Raw genomic sequence first — 18424 nt, forward strand, 5'->3', positions numbered from 1 at the left:
AAAATATCAATCAATCAATCAAAATCAAGCCTCTTGGCGTCAACCACTACCCTCACCTATACAGCTGTATCAGCTCAGTCACTCTCAAGTGGACACGAATCTTTAAGAACCCAACAGACTCAATGGCAGCATTCCAATTTGGGCTCGAAATTAAGATTGGATAAGCGGGAACTAAAAGCATTTCCTTGGTATCCAGCACTAACTAGTGACCAGGAGAGACCACTGGGGAACGAGGAGCTAGTACATAGGGTTCCACAAATATAACATCCACATAACATGGAAACATCTAATTGTGAACATTATTTATGACCATCTTATGCTCTAAATGTAGTATAGATGCGTCCTAATATTTATTTATGGATTTTCCTAACGCACAGAGTTAAATTCACATAGTTGTGTATGTTCGGCATCACTTCGCCTGGGGAGCCAAATGTAGCTCCTGGTATATGTTGTTGTCAAGCTAACCAGCCTCTTCTAGGTTGCAAGCAGAAGCTAAATAGCTCCCCTCAATTTTGAACTCTGCCAATTTTGGATGAATGTTCTAAGCTAAAAGATGTTCATCCACACTAAAGATCCAAACGTCCAACTGTGGAGCTATTCTGTTCAACAGAACAGTCATGGCCGTACCTTTGCAAGCCCTCTTGCTATCCTAGCATCAAGCTATTATAAACCAACCAAAATGTTTGGATGAAACTAAGTTACCTAAATGAGGCTCCTGAAAGTAGATAAGCGACCTAGTTCAAAATGTCATTCAACCCAAGACAACAAAGAAACCTTTGTCAACACAGGCAACTGATTATTTTATTGTGGTTTGCTTCATTAATATCTATCATGATGTGAATTGCAAAGACCTGATCTCTGAATCTGGCTGCCAGCTAGTAGGTCTAACAGCTAGTAGATCTATCAAAGAATTGGCATGCTTTTGGTGAACTTACTGCAATCTAGAGAGAAGATAATTTACAAAAATAGGATTACAGGGAGAGGAGGTAGAGTTGTGTGGAAATGGAAGTACCCATGGGTGGAGCCCTGGCAGCCTTTACCTGTGTTTCTCATGTATGTCACTTGGTGCTATTTCAATGTATTGCATGATTTTTCATTTCCCATATTTATTTTTCATATTGCACTGTATGTGCACTGCACTGTATAGGCCGTGCTCCTGCCCCAGACACAGAGAATTCAAGGCCGGCCCCCCACCCCCTGAAAACACCCAGCCCAGACACAGCTGCAACACCTGCAAGCTGCAGCCTGGGGGCATGGGGTCTGGCATGGGGTCTGGCCTTTCCGTGTCCTTCCTTAAACACCCTCCTTCCCTCCCGAGTCCTTGCCTTTGTTTGCCTACCCGTGATTCCCTGCCCCTTTCCTGTCACCTTCCTCCTTGGACCCAGGGAATCACTGTGTCCATCATGGGGGTGGTAGGTGGGGATGGACTCTGTAGTCTCTGGAGTGGGGAAGGACAGCTGTAGAGAGAGGACCTGTCTTTTCCTTTGTTTGCCCACCTGCCTCCCCTTCCACTTTACAGCCAGTGTAATATCTGCCACCTGCGGGCTGGCCCTTCCATCTCCTCCCTGGGAACAATGTCCCCTCCCCAGTCCCTGCCTATGCTTTCCCACCTGTGATGCCGCTACCTCCTTCCTGTACCAAACTTTCTTTAGCCGTGGGAACAGCCCGAAAGGCTCTGGAGGGGGGAAGCAACAGCTGTGGCGGGGGCACCTGTCCCTGCATGTCTCATCCTACACCCTCTGATCCCAGTCCCCATCCTCCATGGACCCTGTGGTCGGGCTTTGGTGGAGAGGGGAGAAACAGCCTTATAAGCATGTTGAGAGAGGCTCTGGGGCTCTTTTTTGGTTGCTGGTGGTGGTATGCTGACGGGTGGGGGAAGAGAAGCTGAGGGGTCCCTTTCGGCAGGTATCCTGTCCCTGTCTTCCCTTCTCTATTCTTCCCTTTTTGTTTTCCTCCTCCCCCAACCTGCTCTACTTTTCCACCCGTAGGCCTCCTGGCCTCTCTGTCCCTGCTTCTCACTCCTGCTCTCTTCTGGCCTCTCTGCACCCCTACTTCTTTCTCCAGGCCTCTCTGCCCCGGCTTCTCTCTCCTGTGTTCTCCCCAGCTCTCCCGCTCTCTTTCTCTCTCTCCCTTTCTCTCTTTCTTCCCCCTTCTCTCAGCCCTCACCCTCTCTACCAGCCTCCTTCTCTCCCATCTCCCACTATCTCCCTCCCACTCTCTCTTCCTCTTACTGCGACCCAGATGCCCATATTTTCTTCTCTCTCTCCTCCCACCCTGTCTTTTTCCTCCTTCCCAATAGCCTCCCCACTCGAACATTTCCGTCTCCAACCCTTCCCTTCCTCCCTTGGAGTCCTGTCTCCCCCCTCCTCAAAAGGTCCTCCCCAGACCCCAGGTCATATGCCAGTGGGTGTGCCTAGCTAGTTTACCTGCCATAAATGCCCTGCCGTATGCTCGCAGCCCAGTGCAGACAAGCATCCATGTCCAGTGAGCTTAACATACTCTGCTGGCAATAAGTCTACTTCTCTACCTGTAATAAATCTGTTCTGCAAAGACTTTGTATTCATTGGTGGTCTGGCTATTCGTTGTAGCCTGCCTGTTATTGCCAAAAGGGGGACCCCGTCTGTCTGCAGACACAAAGCATCCCTCACCGGGTCTGTTAATTCCCTGGCCCAAAACTGTGGCCTCGGTCTCCCACACGACCTTCCCCATTTTAACCTGCCTCCCACGTCCACAGTTGCTGCTGCCTTTAGCAATTATCTGCAATATTTAGAGATCAATATTCCCCTTTAGTCCTATGAATACATGACCATCCATTGGAAAGCTAAGTTCATTCATAACAGCAGCTATGTACGCCACACCCTATGACGACTGGCAAACAGTAACACAATATCCTTTAATTGGGGGACTTCCATCTGTGGGAACACACAGCTGAGACTGGGCAGGCCTCAATGTTTATAGCTAATATGATCACAGTGTGCTTCAACTAACTGGTCCCACCCACATGGCTGGTCATAGGCTTGATTTGGTCCTGACATCCAAACTTCATGCAGCCCAATCATACCCAAAGCATGGTCTGACCATTCTCCCCTTACTCTTCAGCTCTCTCACAACACCTATGTCATGAAGGACTGAATTCGGACAACTAGCACAGGCCCAAATAACTTACTAGAATTCTTTACTGCAAAATCAACAAAACTCGTGTTGCGCTCATGTAACTGAAAAGAACCAAACTCAAACAAATTTAATAATTAGGGGCATAATATGGATCTGGCCAATTTAAAAACTATAATCCACAAGGTGGAAAGACAGTGGTGATGATCGCACTTTTCGTACACAAGTGTTTCAGATCGTGACAAGGCAGGGGAGGGGAAAAAGGGAGAACCAAAAAAACAATGATTTTACTAGACCCAGTGACATTGAGAACGTGCAAGTGCATGGGAGAAGGAAAGGGGAAAGTGCATGGAAGGGGGGAGAAGTGGAAAGTGCGAGCAAAGAAAAACAGATAAAAAATCAAATAAATAAATAATAAAGGCAACAAAACAGTGGTAGTGCAGCCAGCAAGTGGCAAGTGCTGGGTTGAGGAAACAGACAGGGTATGTCTGATAAGTGCAGGCAAAAAAGGGGGGGGGGCTGTATGGTAACAGATACCCACAGACCCCAGTGCAGGGATTGCCCGGAGGCAGTGCGGGAGGGTGGCACGGTGAGCAGGTACCTGGGCCCAGAAGACAGAGGGTGGCCAGGTGCACGGTGCCAAGATAGAAAGATCAGCAGGGAAGAGGAGTGGCCCCCAATCTGATAAAAGAACAGGATCATATCAGACCACCATTAAAAGCCCTTCACTGCCGTCATTTGACAGACAGGAGAAGGTTCACATTTCTATTAAGGCCCAAACTACCTACAATAAATGGCTCCACACTATACACTCATAACAGAAATCTCTGGTTGCTCAAATCAGAGCCTATTGGGCATAAAAGGTTGAAAAGAGAAACGCACTGTGGCGAAAATGTTTTAGTAGAGTGTCCTAAACTTCGGAACAATTTAAATCTGACCCCGGGGTTGGATTTAAACTGTTCCAAAGTTTCGGAACCCGTACTAAAATATTTTCCCAACAGTGTATTTCTTTTTTCAGGGGTTTTTGCCATTGTGTTTCTCTTTCGGATCTTTTCTGCCTGGTGCAGTGTTAGGTCTACTGAGTGATCTTTCCTCATTTGACTGCTAAGTGTCTTGCTGTTGCGGTGAATGAGTAAAGCCAATGGCTGGGCTTTAACCACGGTTTAACAGGGGATAGTGTCTCACGCTCTTTTCATCGGCCTTACTCCACTCCCCTTCCTACTCCTACCTTTTCCCCGTGCCTGTGCTCTCACGCCCGCAGCCCAGGGCACATAATCATATACTAGAGCCACATGCATGGACTCCTTCTCTTTGCCCTGATCCTCGTGAAACCCCCCTGCCTCCTCTTTACATTGCTCTAGTCCATAAGCACCTAGAAGTAGCCAAAAAGAGCCAACTGTGCCTCAAAATAGAACAACTTCAATAAGAAGGAAGTTACGGCCAGTCTGGTCCTACCTCTAGCCGCAGTGTGAAGGGACAGGCGCAAATCTGATTTGGTGGCGGGCAGGAGAGGAGTGACAGTGCAAGATGTTGCTTTGGTGTGAGGCAGGGGTGGACTGGCCCATGGGGAACTCTGGAGATGTCCCGGTATGCCTCTGAACCCTGGGCAGGGGTGGACTGGCATATAGGGAACTCTGGAGATTTCCCACTAGGCCTCTGCACCCTGGGCCTCTTTTGTGTGCTAACCTATTGTTTTTCCAAATGTTCTCATAGGAGAAGGGTTGGGTCTTGCTGAAAATGTGTAACATGGGGCCACTTTGAACATTATTTCCAGGGCCTCTTTTGGTTCCCAGTCCAGCCCTGGTGTGAGGAGAGGCTTAAGGCTTATCCACTCGTTCACAGCCCCAGTAGGAACGGAAAGGGTGTGTAAATTGAAGGAACCAGGGGTGCCTGGTATTGCCGAGAGTCACCTTTAAGCCATCTCTCTAGATTGTAACAAAACACGGCTGATGTAGCCTTCCTCGTATTACTTAAGTTGACTGTACGAAGATGAGAGGACCGCCGGAAAGATCCAGAAGCAATAGTGTTGGTGCTTACACTGGTGTCAAGTGCAGTCACAAAGTGCACTGGATGAGGAATGCAAGTGTTATGTCAAGAGGAAAATCAGTTGATGTTTAAAATGCAAAAATGATTAACCGCAATGCTGAAATTGCATGAAAATAAAAAGATTCATAAATGTGTCTAATGAAACACTTTTCTTCTCACACAACCTTGGTTGTTGTGGAGGAGTGTGAATTGAATTGCTCTCTGCGAAGTCAAAGATTGAGCTCGAGAGCAGCAGATCCTCTACCAGCCTAGACCTACTCCCTCCAATACTAGGGTATCTGTGAAGCCTGCTTTCACGCGTTTTATGCAAACCTTTGCATGGACGCTATGGAAACACATCCAGTACATGTCCCATTCCGGGTGTCCCAAAGTGACAATAAGGTAAATATTCTTCATAGGTTTTAAGTCTGACATAATCTTGTGACTATGGTCTGTTCATTTGAAGAGTTTGTTTCTGCTTCAAAAGATAACAAGGCAATTCTACATTGTTTTGTTAGGTGAAATACAGCAAACAACTGAAAATCCACCCAGGGAGAGTATATGGCCAATCAGATGGCCGGAAACACAGGCAGAATTCAAATGTACCCGCATGTGTTCTCTGGGCCACCCGAGTGCCTCCCATGGGTGTTTTCCATTTTTGTTTACTGGCTCCCTTCAGACAACCCCCCCATCACTTCCTCCCAGGTCCACCAAGGAATCTCACATGTCGCACCCCCAACCCACCCCACTCATTTGTTCGTCTCTGATCCGAGCCTGTATCTCCCCAACTTCCCACCAATCGGCTATTACAATAGAAAATGGCCATACGCCCTTTTCTATTTCGATGCAGGTGGCCATCTTGACTTCACATGAAACAGGCGCAGAGAACATTTTCTGTGAAGGAAAAAAACGTGAAAGCTGTTCGCACCCTGGCGGGAGCCCCAGGGTGAAAATAGCAATTGAGGACATAGAGAGCAGGTAGCAGCCGTGAGGCCTTGCTGAGGCCTGAGCAACACCTCAGAAGAAGGGTGTGAAAGCTAGAATAATGAAGTCTTCAATATGACACCTTCCATAGATCACTATATACCGACAGTGCACTGCGAACTTGCACTCCATGCATTTTAACAGTTTATATATATCATGGGGGACTGCACTTAATATTGCTACGGACTAGATGAGCCACATTAGAAATTAAATTTTCTACTTTCATTGCAAATACCAGGGGCCTCAATTGTGCATGAAATTTCTACGGGGCACAAGGTTAATATTTTAATATCATTTGTTGGGGGTTATCTTCCCCCACCTACCTGCTAGCCCTGAGTTGAAGATGACCGTGGGTGAGGCTGTTCCTGGAAGAGGCGGTGGACCCGGCGGAGGAGGAGGTGGAGGAGGTGGTGGTGGTGGCGGCGGGGGCGTAGGTGCGCTTGGTGCAGTTTCTGTTGCTGGACCTTGAAGAGGAGGGGGAGGTGGTGGGGGAGGTGGAGGTGGTGGCGGAGGCATAGGATCTGTCATTGGTCCATTAAGCACTAGAAAATAATAGATACATGATTAGAACCCGGCAATGAATAACAATAGAACTTTTTGATACTGACCATTGTTTTGAATGTGCTGCATCATTTAATTAAATTAATTAACCACAGTTTTAGAGCATCGTTCTGAATCAGTAGCTCCATTGAAATTGATGATGTATACATAGATACTTTATGCTAAATGCACTTTATAATAACACGTTAGCAGCTCCATTCCAAGGGCTGTAACGGGAGTAACGGTCCGGCGGACCGAGCTATAGGCCAGAGCGAAGCTAGGGCCAATAACGAGGGCAGCAGGATGTTACCCCACTTCCCCGTTCCAGCCCTTGAAATGGGGTGCTAACGCTATTGGCACCACAAGTTACCAAAGCGGTAACCGGGGTGTTAAAAAAAAAATGTCATTCATTGAACGGGACGCCTCGCGCGTCCCGTTCAATTAATGAAAATACTTTTTACAAGATGGCTTCTATGGTTTTAGAAGACAGGGCTCCGTACGGAGCCCCTCTTCCATTACCATGGCGGCCAGATAAGCGAGATGATCTGAAGCTGCTGCTGTGGCAGATACAAAAGCTCATGTTTTTTCAGGGGAACACATCAAACTCAACTACTGTGACTTTGCAGCAGATTACCTTGGTAAAAGCACTCTGTCTTCCAGTAGGCCACAAATCATATGTTATGTATGTGATAAGAGAACGTACATTTTGCAAGATATGTCCAAATTGTCTAGATTTACATTTCCAATGAATCTTAAAAACATTATTGGTCATGTTCTGTCCTGGTTTAAGATCTTACAGTTCTTACTTGTGTCAGATCCTTGCAGGATTGGTGGGGGAGGGGGTGGCAGTCCAGCAGAACACCCATCTCCGGAACCGGGTCCCGAAGAAGCACCAGGTGCAGCCGCGGAGCTGGAGAATCCTGCTCCCGATGCCGAGACAGGTAGAATGGAGATGTCGCCATCACCTTTCTTTTGAATCTTAATGGTCCCTTGTTTTTCAAGTTCATGGATCTTTTTCTCTAGCGTGGACTGTCTTTGGATAGCTTCTTCCTTCTCCTTCACCATTTTCCGCAGGGTGTGAACTTGCGTGTTTGCGTCTTTGTAAACTTCCTGTAGAAGAGTCCATTGTTAATGGTCGCCACCACAGACACAATACAGTATGAAGCTTGGTTCAGGGCTGTGGTACTGACAAGACTGTGGCAGAGAAGTAAATGATCTATGACGCCATCAAATCTCTGAAGTTCATTCTTTAATAGTTCAGAATACATTATTTGGGTTTCTGAGGCCACGCAAGCACAGGGCCAAGGTCTGTTTGATTCATGTATCCGATAAAAAGAAGCCTTTGCACGCTATCAATGAAAATTAAAATGACACAACCTCATTTCATAATGTTGGATTAAGATTGCAAATCCAAATGGAAAAAAGGAGGGGCATCCTTCTGAGGAAACACCTGCCTCAGCTCAGAGAAGTGCAATGTAGGTACAGGTATGTAGCCCCAACCCCGGATAAGCGGCACACCTGTCTGTTCTAAGCCCCTAGAGTATGAAAATAATATAAGCAAAAACCCCTGGAAGGACCAAACAATCAGGTGCCCACGCCTTCTTGCCTGTGCTATGGAGCTGAGGCCCTCCGAGCAGATACACCAGCAGTGTATCCCATGCACAGGAGATTTGCTACCCAAGATACAAATAACATTTTTTCATTCATGGTAATTACTTGGCAAAATACTAATGTTTTTAAAACTAAAATGTATTTTTCCTTCCCTAAACACATCCCAGTCAACAATGAAAACTGCCCTTTTCTTCCCAGAAATATCCTTTCAACAACTTCCCAATGTAGGGAGTAAAATACCCCTACCTCGAAATCTCATCAGGAGCCCTGGTTATATGAGAACAAAGTCTCCAAACAGAAACGAGCACATGTTTCAAGAGTGTTCCCAAACGGGGTTATCTTCACCAGAGATCTCACCGCCTTGACTTTCTTTTCATCCACCGTCAATGTGGGTACAATGCTCTCATTTAACACAATGGCCCTCATTACGACCCTGGCGGATTTTTTCCGCCATCCGCGGACTTTACGGCCATGGCGCAAAGTCCCTTTACGCCATGGCGGATGGCGGACTTACCGCCCCATTCCGAGGTTGGCGGGGCGGTAAGTCCCCATTGACCCATTTACCCTTCCCCATTCCCATTTCGGCCCCATAGGGCTCAATGGGAGTGGGGAAGGCGTTAATTACGCCACCGTACACTACGGTGGCGTAATTAACACCGAGGTCCCATAGCGCCATGGATTTTTATGCCCGCAAAAAGCGGGCGGAAAAGTGACCATGGCGCTCTGGGAACTCGTAGTTGGCGGTAAGGGGTCGGCGCAGCTAACGCTGGCGTAAACCCCTTACCGCCAGGGTCGTAATGAGGGCCAATATAAATTAGAGTGCACCAGTAATATTATGGTGGGATGAAAAAATGGGGGCAAAACACCTTCTACTATATAATGCAAGAGAAGATTAGACCATTTCCGTTAAAAAGCCGCACAAGCGTCAGAGCCACATGGCAGGCATCACTGGAAGTCAGCTTGAATTCAGAGCTCCAGGGCAATGCATTATGGGTATGCAGCCATGAAATGTAAATCTTGAAAATGTTTGCTCCAAACGAGATTTTAACACACTACTAGACGGGATCATTAACCATTTGTTAGGAGTGTAAAGAATGCTGGAGTTCACAGACCTGAATCAAACGTAATACTGACACGGACTGTTGGAGAAATGGCAAAACATGGATATATTACTGTATTGTAGTTTATTGGTGGAACAATGTGCTTCATCCAGAAACACTTTCAAAGCGAAGATACAGTAGTCAGGACAATCCTGCAACAGGTGCCTAACATAAGAGTGGCAGGTGGTGCGAATATTAACCATTTCATTGAGTGGAATATCATTACAACAAGACCAGCGAGGAGACAAGACAAAGACGGACAGGATTCCAAGGGAACTGGATATGTACAGTTTGATGGATAAATATGGGCTCAGTGCTTGGTATTAAGGGATGAGGTAATGTTTCAGTGAGGATTTAAAAGAGTAAATTGTAGTAGAGTTTTGGACATGTGGGTTGAGGGTTCTGGTTGTGGAGGGTGAGGAGGGAGGAGGAGTGAAAGCGAGAGGATGCACAGGGTGGTTTGATAAGAGAGAGACGAGAGAGAGATAAAGTGAAGGTTACGTGTAGGAGAGTGGCTGGAGACAGTGTCAGCCAGGAAAGGGGTACAAGGCTGCGGAGTGATTTTAAGACGGGGAGCAGGAAAATGAATAGGGGTTCGGGTTCTCATAGAGACCCAGCCAGCATGGAGACAGTGAAGAAGATTGGAATAGGAGCGGGTACGATTGTAGATGGTTAGGGTGGTGAAGTTGAGTATTATGTACAGTCAGGAGAAGGAGTAGAGGGGAGGCACAAGAAGAGGCTGGCACAGTAGTCAAAGTGGCTCAGTCCCACAGTTACTATAAAGGAATTTGGTAGAGTATTAGGTGAGGAGAGGGTCGTTTTTACTAATATTAATCAGGTTAATCTTGGCCTCAGTAGAGGTAGAACTAATAAAGGTAATGTAGGTTTACATCTTTGTCACAAATTACCACAAGGCAGGGTCGGGTAGGGCAATAGAGCAATGCCCGAAGTTCCAGTCCATGATTCTAAGATGGGCCATTTTTGTTGTTGAAAGAATTGAACTCTTTTTTTGGCCAGAGTGGGCCAGTTTCATAAGTTACTAGACTAGTGTTAACCAATGTTATTAAGCAAATATGTTTTCAAATGCATTATTTGCAACATATGTTACCAAGTCACTCCCCCACCCCTCTTTGGACAGTACTCAGTCTGTTCTTGATAGCAATGAACTGTAATGTGTGATTGTGGGCCACATTTTCATTGGTGCCTGGACAGATTTTATGCTCCAGCTAACTATGCCACGAGGATGCATTCCTAAGGGAGGAGAATGTCAGGTGGGGTGGGGTTTAATGACAGCCCCAAAACAACATGAACTGAAGGCAAGGTTAGTACTCTAATGCGAAATACCTTGGTCTGATGGAAAAGGCACACTGGAAAAATGACATGCCTTGCATTAAACCTTTACACAGCCGAGTGGCCTAGTGAATGCAGAGTGTGTGTCTTGCTGAAAGTGACACAAGGAATATATGGAAAATGGGAAAATACACACCTTGTGAATGACATAAGTGCAGCCTGTCAGTTTCAGTTGGCACCTTACAAATACTGCAAGTGCAAAGCAAGAAAGATAGACACTGATGCAGAAGGGCCTTTCATGTAGTTGGCAAGGCAGAGAAAAAGTAAAAGGGTGATTCTATATGAAAAGCAGGGTTTTGCCAATATTGAAACGTGCGCATTTCACAGCTTTAAATAAAGACATGGAGGCAAAGGGTCTATTGCTAAAATTAACATATCAGTGTGAAAGTCATGACTGTAGGTTGCTGGGCCACCTTCCCTCATGACATGCTCTGCTGTCCCTCTGAAAGACCATTGCTTAAAAGCTCTAGCAGACGGGATTGGCTCTTGTGTGACAGGAATGTCTGGTGGGCTGTATAAACAGAGGCTGCTATCAAGTGAAGCTGAAATTTGTGAAATACCCCTAATTCAAGGAATTGTGTGGACTATCCCTGGACTGACTGGGGGGATGGCCTGCCCTTAAGTGGGGCACCGGACATCAGAGACCATCTGGTCAGAGAGATACAATCTTTGCAGTATGCATTACCTCAACGTTTGACTCCACAAGACAGATTGATCATTTTATTGAAGGCAAAGTCAACATTAGGCTCAGAGACTGGAACATATGCCGTGGCCTCCCTGCAACTTAAATTGAATAAAATAAACTGCAAATTATCTATGTTAATTATTTGGCCATAGACTTATATTAGAAATGTCTTTTTATTTGACCCATGATAATTACAGGGTTTTGACAGTTGTCGTTTTAAAGCTGATTTCAAGGCAATGGTGTTGATATGACTGTCATGCAAATGCTATTTGGGGAATTTTAGTTACAACTTAAAAGGCGTTTCTAGCTTCCCCGGAAATTTCCTGAATCTGAAAGCTAATGACTTATCAAATTAGATATCTGGGTCGGAATTTTCACATTCAGAACTATGTTATTTTTGCATAAAGGGCAAAAAACCAAAGCTTGCGCGTGCAATAACCTGCCGACAAGAAAATAAGTTCCACATATCCTTCATGATTAGGGGAACATTAATATCTATGTATTAGGGCATTTATTGGTAAATTACACATTTTTGCCATGCAGGAACTTTTTGAGTGCAACAGCCGACATGCAAAAAGAATTCTATGACAGAAGGTGTGTGCCTCTTCACATCACTTCAATTATGGAACTTCAAGAGTCTATCGGCAGAGAGGGGTTGAACCTTGGGAGGAGGAAAAGAGGATAATCCTCCAATGAAAAGTTAGAACCAAAAAACTGGAACCTGCTAACTTTAATAACTGGAGGTGTGGCGTATGGAGTTAACAGCCCTTGCTCCATAGGGAGACACAAGACAAACCTGCCTAATAACCATCTTGGAGGGAAAGCTTCTAAACAACTTGAAGGAGACTATAATCCATCTGGGTGAATTCTGACACAGCTGCTTAGCCTGGGTGGAAAGGCCTTAAAGGTTATGGAGACTTAACCTTGCATAGGAGACGGAAACCGTGAAAACCTAAGAGCTGACGGGGCCCTATGATTAAGGAGAGCCAAATGAGGTATGGACTCTGGTGACTATCTTTGACTAAAGTGCTTGACCAGACCTTGTGCTGTCCCAAAGAGGAGCCCTGCCACCTTCCCTGAGTGCCCATAAACAGAGGTTTTCAATGTAAGTAGATTTATCCAAATGACTGGGAATACAACCATTCTTAAATGTAGGTTCACATCAAGAGACAGGCAACACTGCACACATCAAACTTACTCTGACAACTTCCAGTTCCTTGTGTCTCTGCATAAGCTGTTTTTCCAGTTCCACAATTTTTGACATGGCTTCATTCTCCGTATCCAGCAGCTTTTCAGATAACTGCAATTACGTAAAATCTGTGTTAGGTCATGTAGAGGTTGCGCTATGCCATTAATGCATTAGGGTGAGCAACGTCTCCCTTATAACCATGGCATGTAGAGTCTGGTCCCTGTGCATCACACAAGGATGTGGGGGAGCTTTCATGGGAAGGAAAGACACGGCTTCAAAGAGGCAGTGTGGGGGTTACCTGAGACGCCCTTTAGAGCAAACAAACGTACATGTTTAATGAGGGTGACAAGAGGTTGAAGGCATGGTTCGTCCACATCTTGTAACCCTACCAAGGAAGTGTGCTGTAAGGCTCCTGGGCCTTTCTATGGTGTGGCTTGTGCCACTTGCACGTCCTCTTGTCGATGTTTAGGAATACCCTTTAATGGGCAACATGACCAGTCTGGTCCAATAACGGGTGCATCTACTTCACTTCTGAGCAAATACGATTTCAGGTTATCCCTTCCAGTGTCCAAAATGTGTATCCCACGTGTTTAAGATTAATTTACTTTTTTCAAGAAAAATATATAACAATTGGCAAACAACCACCCCCTCTATCTGGCCAAAATGGCTTTATGCCACTCTGACAAGCAGGGGCAACATGTCTCCACCAAATGAGCTGCACATCAACCAACCTAGAGACACCATCTTGGCCATTTGCAATGCATGCTGGTGTATGCCTCTTTCCCCTTACGTGGCTTTGAAAATATGATATGGTGGTGATGCCCTTTGATTAACCCTTCACCCATGATCATCCTTCACCTAAGATAAAATGGCCAATTTACTAGGTGTGGGGAACTCTGGAAGCAGAAAAGACAGTATGGCCGCTGCCAGGTGGGACCTAAGTACCCACTCAGCCATCTGCCTAAATGCCAAATACTGCAGCCCCTGCACCAGAGAGGAGGACAAGCCCAAAGATCCAAGAAGAATCTCCAAGCAGTGGGCCAAACTGATGCCCCCCGTGAGCGTCAAGTTGCAGGGGTCGAGAGCCAAACATGAAAGCAGGCTTGGGTGGGTGCTGGGCAGCAGTCAAGCAAAGACCCCATTGGCTCTGATTTGAAATTACATGAGAAATATTTTCTTCCAGTTCTTCAACCCGTTCCAGCGCCGCGTTCTTGGTTTCGGCGTCTTCCAGCAGAGCACCCACGTCAAACACGTTGTCCAGGTAGGCCTGGATCTGGACCTGCAGTTTGTCACTCTCTGTGTGTTTCAGCTTCTAAAAGTAAGACACACGTGACATGTTAGCTTGTGAAAGGTAAATAATGAGTGTGCATTATGGTAACCTGACTCAGCAAAGGTGGACAATATTCACCAAACCATCATGAAACACATATGAGTGGGAAAGAACTGAGACACTGACCATTTCAAGTAGAGTGGTGGCTATAACACAGAGCTACCATGAGATGCCTTTGCCATAAAAGGGCACAGGTGTACAGCTTTGGATATTTCATATGTACGAAGTCGCTAGACCGCACCTACCTTGATATGCCAGAGCCTGGAAAGACATATGGCTCTGGATATTGAGGCCCTGATTCACAGAGCGTTTTCCAATGGGGTTTTGCCTTTATAAAACGCTTCCATGAAATAGGCCCTTGATGTGCACGTTGGTTTCTCATGTACACACTAATCATGATACACCTGTGCATCGACAGGAAAAAGGGAGCATACTGCGTCAAATGCTGGAGGAGGTGCCCCACACCCTGCCTATCACATACAAGTCATGCATAGCTGAGTGTTGTTGCCTAGTAAGAGCTGCCCCTAAGGGTTGCAAGAACCTGCAATGCATTGCAGACTGAGCCTTTTCTCATGCACTTATACCTATAGTAACCAAGACACGACACATGGTGTTTCTGCATCAAATGTTTGTCACAAAAGACGAGAATATTGGCAAACAAATAGTTTCTAGTTGACTGGTGAGAGCCAGGTGCAGATGTAGGGCTAAAAGTAAGAACATTTAAGTGCATATTAGCCAGACCTAAATATACTCTGATCAATGACACTAAGGAGGGGGCCAGGCTGTGTTAAGCTAATTTGTATACTGACCTGTGAACAAGAGGTGGGAACTGTAAGAGAGACATACTGCACCCACTGCGCTGCGAGCCATACACACCATACTGTCCCCATTACGCTGTGAGACATACACAGCATACTGCCCCATTACACTGCGAGACAAACACCATACTTCCTCCATTATGCTGCGAGACATACACACCATACTGCCCCAATTACGCTGTGAGACATACACACCATACTGCCCCTTTACACTGCGAGACAAACACCATACTTCCTCCATTATGCTGCGAGACATACACACCATACTGCCCCAATTACGCTGTGAGACATACACACCATACTGCCCCAATTACGCTGTGAGACATACACACCATACTGCCCCTTTACACTGCGAGACATACACACCATACTGCCCCATTACGCTGTGAGACATACACACCATACTGCCCCATTACCCTGCGAGACATACCATACTGCCCCATTATGCTGCAAGACATACACACCATACTGCTCCCATTGTGCTGCGAGACATACACACCATACTGTCCCCATTACGCTGTGAGACATACACACCATACTGCCCCAAATACCCTGTGAGACATACACACCATAATGCCCCATTACGCTGCGAGACATACACACCATGCTGCCGCCATTATGCTGCGAGACATACACACCATACTGCCCCCTTACGCTGTGAGACATACACACGATACTGCCCCCATTATGCTGCAAGACATACACACCATACTGCTGCCATTACACTGCGAGACATCCACACCATACTGCTGCCATTGTGCTGCGAGACATACACACCATACTGCTGCCATTGTGCTGCGAGACATACACACCATACTGCCCCCATTAAGCTGTGAGACAGGCACATTTTCAGAGCACACTCTCTAGTTGTTGATTCCTGAATAGTGGGGAGCCCTTACCTTTCTGGGTGCAATGATTTATTAATGGGTAGACGAAACATGGTACTGGTCCCAGCCCTGCACCTTTAAAGGAGCTGTGATGCTGTCTCGTACTTTTTTTTTTCCAAAACTTGAGTAGGTGATGAATTAATGTATTCAGTCATATACTTTTTATCAAAATTCTTTTGATCTGAACCCTATACCCACTATTCAGAAATAGAATGTTATATAGTTCACCATGTCATGTTCTTTTAACTTTACGTTGCCTTTTTGGCCATTTTGTCACCATGCTACAGTGGGTCAGATCATTTCAGTCCGTGCAGGGGAGAGAGGGGTCCTGGACCAGTCTGACTGTGACAAGAGTACCACTGGAGAGCCAATCCAGGCTTCAGACGTGTTGCACATGTGGCACACAACTCTTCAATCACTTCGGATCCGCTGTAATGTGGTGAAAAGGAGGTTCCACCCAGCAACGACAAGTTGAGAGAACTGAAGAAAGGTAAATGATGCTTACAGTTTTCAAATCAAAGGAGTTTGGGTCAAATAATAAATAATAAAGGCGTGGCGACTCTGAACAGTATTATGATTCTCTTGCAACCAGCATTGCATCGTGAATCAGCGTCGAATTCCACCTGGCAGCAGAGCATCTTCCACTAGCATCAGCAGAGTGCACTGATTCTGGATCCAGGGGTGGATGCTTAGCTCACAGCTCATGTAGGATAATGATTTTCAGTGGCGGATACTCACGTCCAAATACTCGTCCAGTCCTAGTTTGGTGAATTCAAACTGCAGATGAACCCGGAAGTTCATGTCTTCCACCGAGTGGACGACGATGTTGATGAACTGCATGCACGCCACCTGCAAGGGCAAACGAGCAGGCATCAGTGCTGCCCTCCTGCGGACGCATGGAAGGGAGACAGAGCACAGCAAAGGCAGAGGCATAATGTGCTGCTATAGAACATACTGTCTATGGACAAACTGGGCTGGCACCAATGAACTGACTGAACCTAGTTTAGGGTCCAAAATCTTGGTAAGGCCTCAGGAGTACATGTTAGGGGGCTTTATTTTCCAGACATCTACTTCATTAAGCGCCAGAAATATCCCCACACTCATCTAAACATAACAAACATGTATCTTCCCTCTTTATTCCTATGTTCTTCTTCCCAAATGCGTATTTTCTCCTCCTCCTCCTCCCCTCAGACTACTTTGTGAAGTACTCGGTCCACTAAAGGAACATACACATCCCTGCTTAACCCGGCCAATTCTCAAATGTTCAATGTGTATATTGGCAGGCTTTGCAATTAGTTTTAAATGTACATGCATAAGCAGAAATTGTAGTTCACTGTAGAGCATTTTCATTTCTTGTCATGCAAAATAATTATCCCAAAGCCTCATTACAGCTCTAATTGGAATCATATCAAAATGTTGACTCAGTTATTGAGACATGACCATAACTGCGCCTTTGCCCCGTCCAAAAAGCCAGACTCCCATTACACTGACTAAGGGGATCTGGGATTGTAGGCGTGTCCCCCGCTTCCATTAGATGGATGGAGGGGGTTGCAGGAAAGTACAACAAAAAAATAATTTAAAAAAAGGACGCTGCGGCGCCAGCTCTAACCCACATAAGTGGGTGGGAACTGACGTCACAGGGATAGAGGGGAGTCGGCGGCACACACATAGGTGTGCTGCCAAAAAAGGTAAGTGGGTAGGGGTGAAAGCGGGCATGGGGAAAAGCGGGCGGGGGATGCGGGGAACTAGTGATCTATGTGATCACTGCGCCTCGCCGTAATGCAAGTCGGCATGTTCATTGTCGACATTTTTTGCGGCACAGTGATCACATATATCCCTTGAATGTATTCATATATTTACAGAGATTAAACATGATTTATAGTTCTGCTTATCTGCAAAGTAAAATGACACTGAAAATGTTTACGGACCCGCCGGGTGTATGTGGCGGAGGAGGAACTGTGCTGGAGATAAGGATGAGGGTGAGGGAGGCATCCATTATAAAATCCAAAGGGGAGCGGGGGTGAGTCTCCATACAAATACAAAAAGCAGCTTTTATTTTTACTTTAGATTTTTTAAACAAATAATTTCACTGGCAATTATTTCCTAACAAATGAAATTCATTTAAGCCAGTTGAGGTAATAAGGTTAAAAAGAGATTTGATGAAACCATGCAAACCTGCAACCTACATCTGTTGGCATTGTAGACATTTGGGATTTGAACATGTAAAGGCCTGCACCAACCCTTATTTTGTACCGATTAACTCTCCCCTACCCCCCCCCTCCTCATATGCCCTTCCCAAACCTATTAAAAAATGTGTTCAGGTCCTGGAGAGGGGAGAGGATTTCTGTAGTCGGTGGTGACCAGTAAAGCTGAGTGGCACTGGCCATACCCTCCACCATTCGTAAATATGTGCACAAGACATATATGCAGCAAAATAGACCTTGTGTTGCGTGTGTGTCTGGTTATCATCTTCCAGAGACCCAATGAAATGTTCTAAAATATTATCAATAACAAGTTATGGGCATGGCCGCCAGTTGAATTGGCAAGAAAAGAAAAAAGGAGTATGATTTTGTTTTTATTGCATTAACAACATGCCCACAGGTTTGGCCAAGGCAGTCTAGGGAACCGTTTCCAGAAGGCGATGATGTGTCTCGCTCTAGCTGCACTTTTCAATTCCTGACAATCTGTATCCCTTCCTGCCTCCACATGTTGCCCCATTGCCCCGTCTCTGGATCTTCTCACCGAGATGTCCAGGGTAGACTAGCACGCAGTGTCATACTGCACGCTGGACATC

General features: G+C 45.9%; 1 protein-coding gene across 14 annotated transcripts in view; it reads right to left on the minus strand.

Annotated features, from left to right (window-relative positions):
• Nucleotides 1-18424, minus strand: part of FMNL2 (formin like 2) — a 798413-nt gene that overhangs the window by 118626 nt on the left and 661363 nt on the right. For all 14 annotated transcript variants that reach the window (XR_011274735.1, XM_069616442.1, XM_069616437.1 and 11 more), the window contains 5 exons: nt 16369-16479; nt 13758-13907; nt 12605-12706; nt 7467-7770; nt 6444-6662 (listed from right to left, as the gene is read on the minus strand). Coding sequence is in view for 13 of the 14 variants with exons in the window: in XM_069616442.1 (XP_069472543.1) it covers nt 6444-6662; nt 7467-7770; nt 12605-12706; nt 13758-13907; nt 16369-16479 (886 nt within the window). In the remaining variant the exon portion in view is untranslated. The remainder of the gene's footprint in view (nt 1-6443; nt 6663-7466; nt 7771-12604; nt 12707-13757; nt 13908-16368; nt 16480-18424) is intronic.

The sequence above is a fragment of the Ambystoma mexicanum genome, chromosome 9 (assembly GCF_040938575.1).
Source record: "Ambystoma mexicanum isolate Mex_15411 chromosome 9, UKY_AmexF1_1, whole genome shotgun sequence".
In the NCBI taxonomy this organism is placed as follows: domain Eukaryota; kingdom Metazoa; phylum Chordata; class Amphibia; order Caudata; family Ambystomatidae; genus Ambystoma; species Ambystoma mexicanum.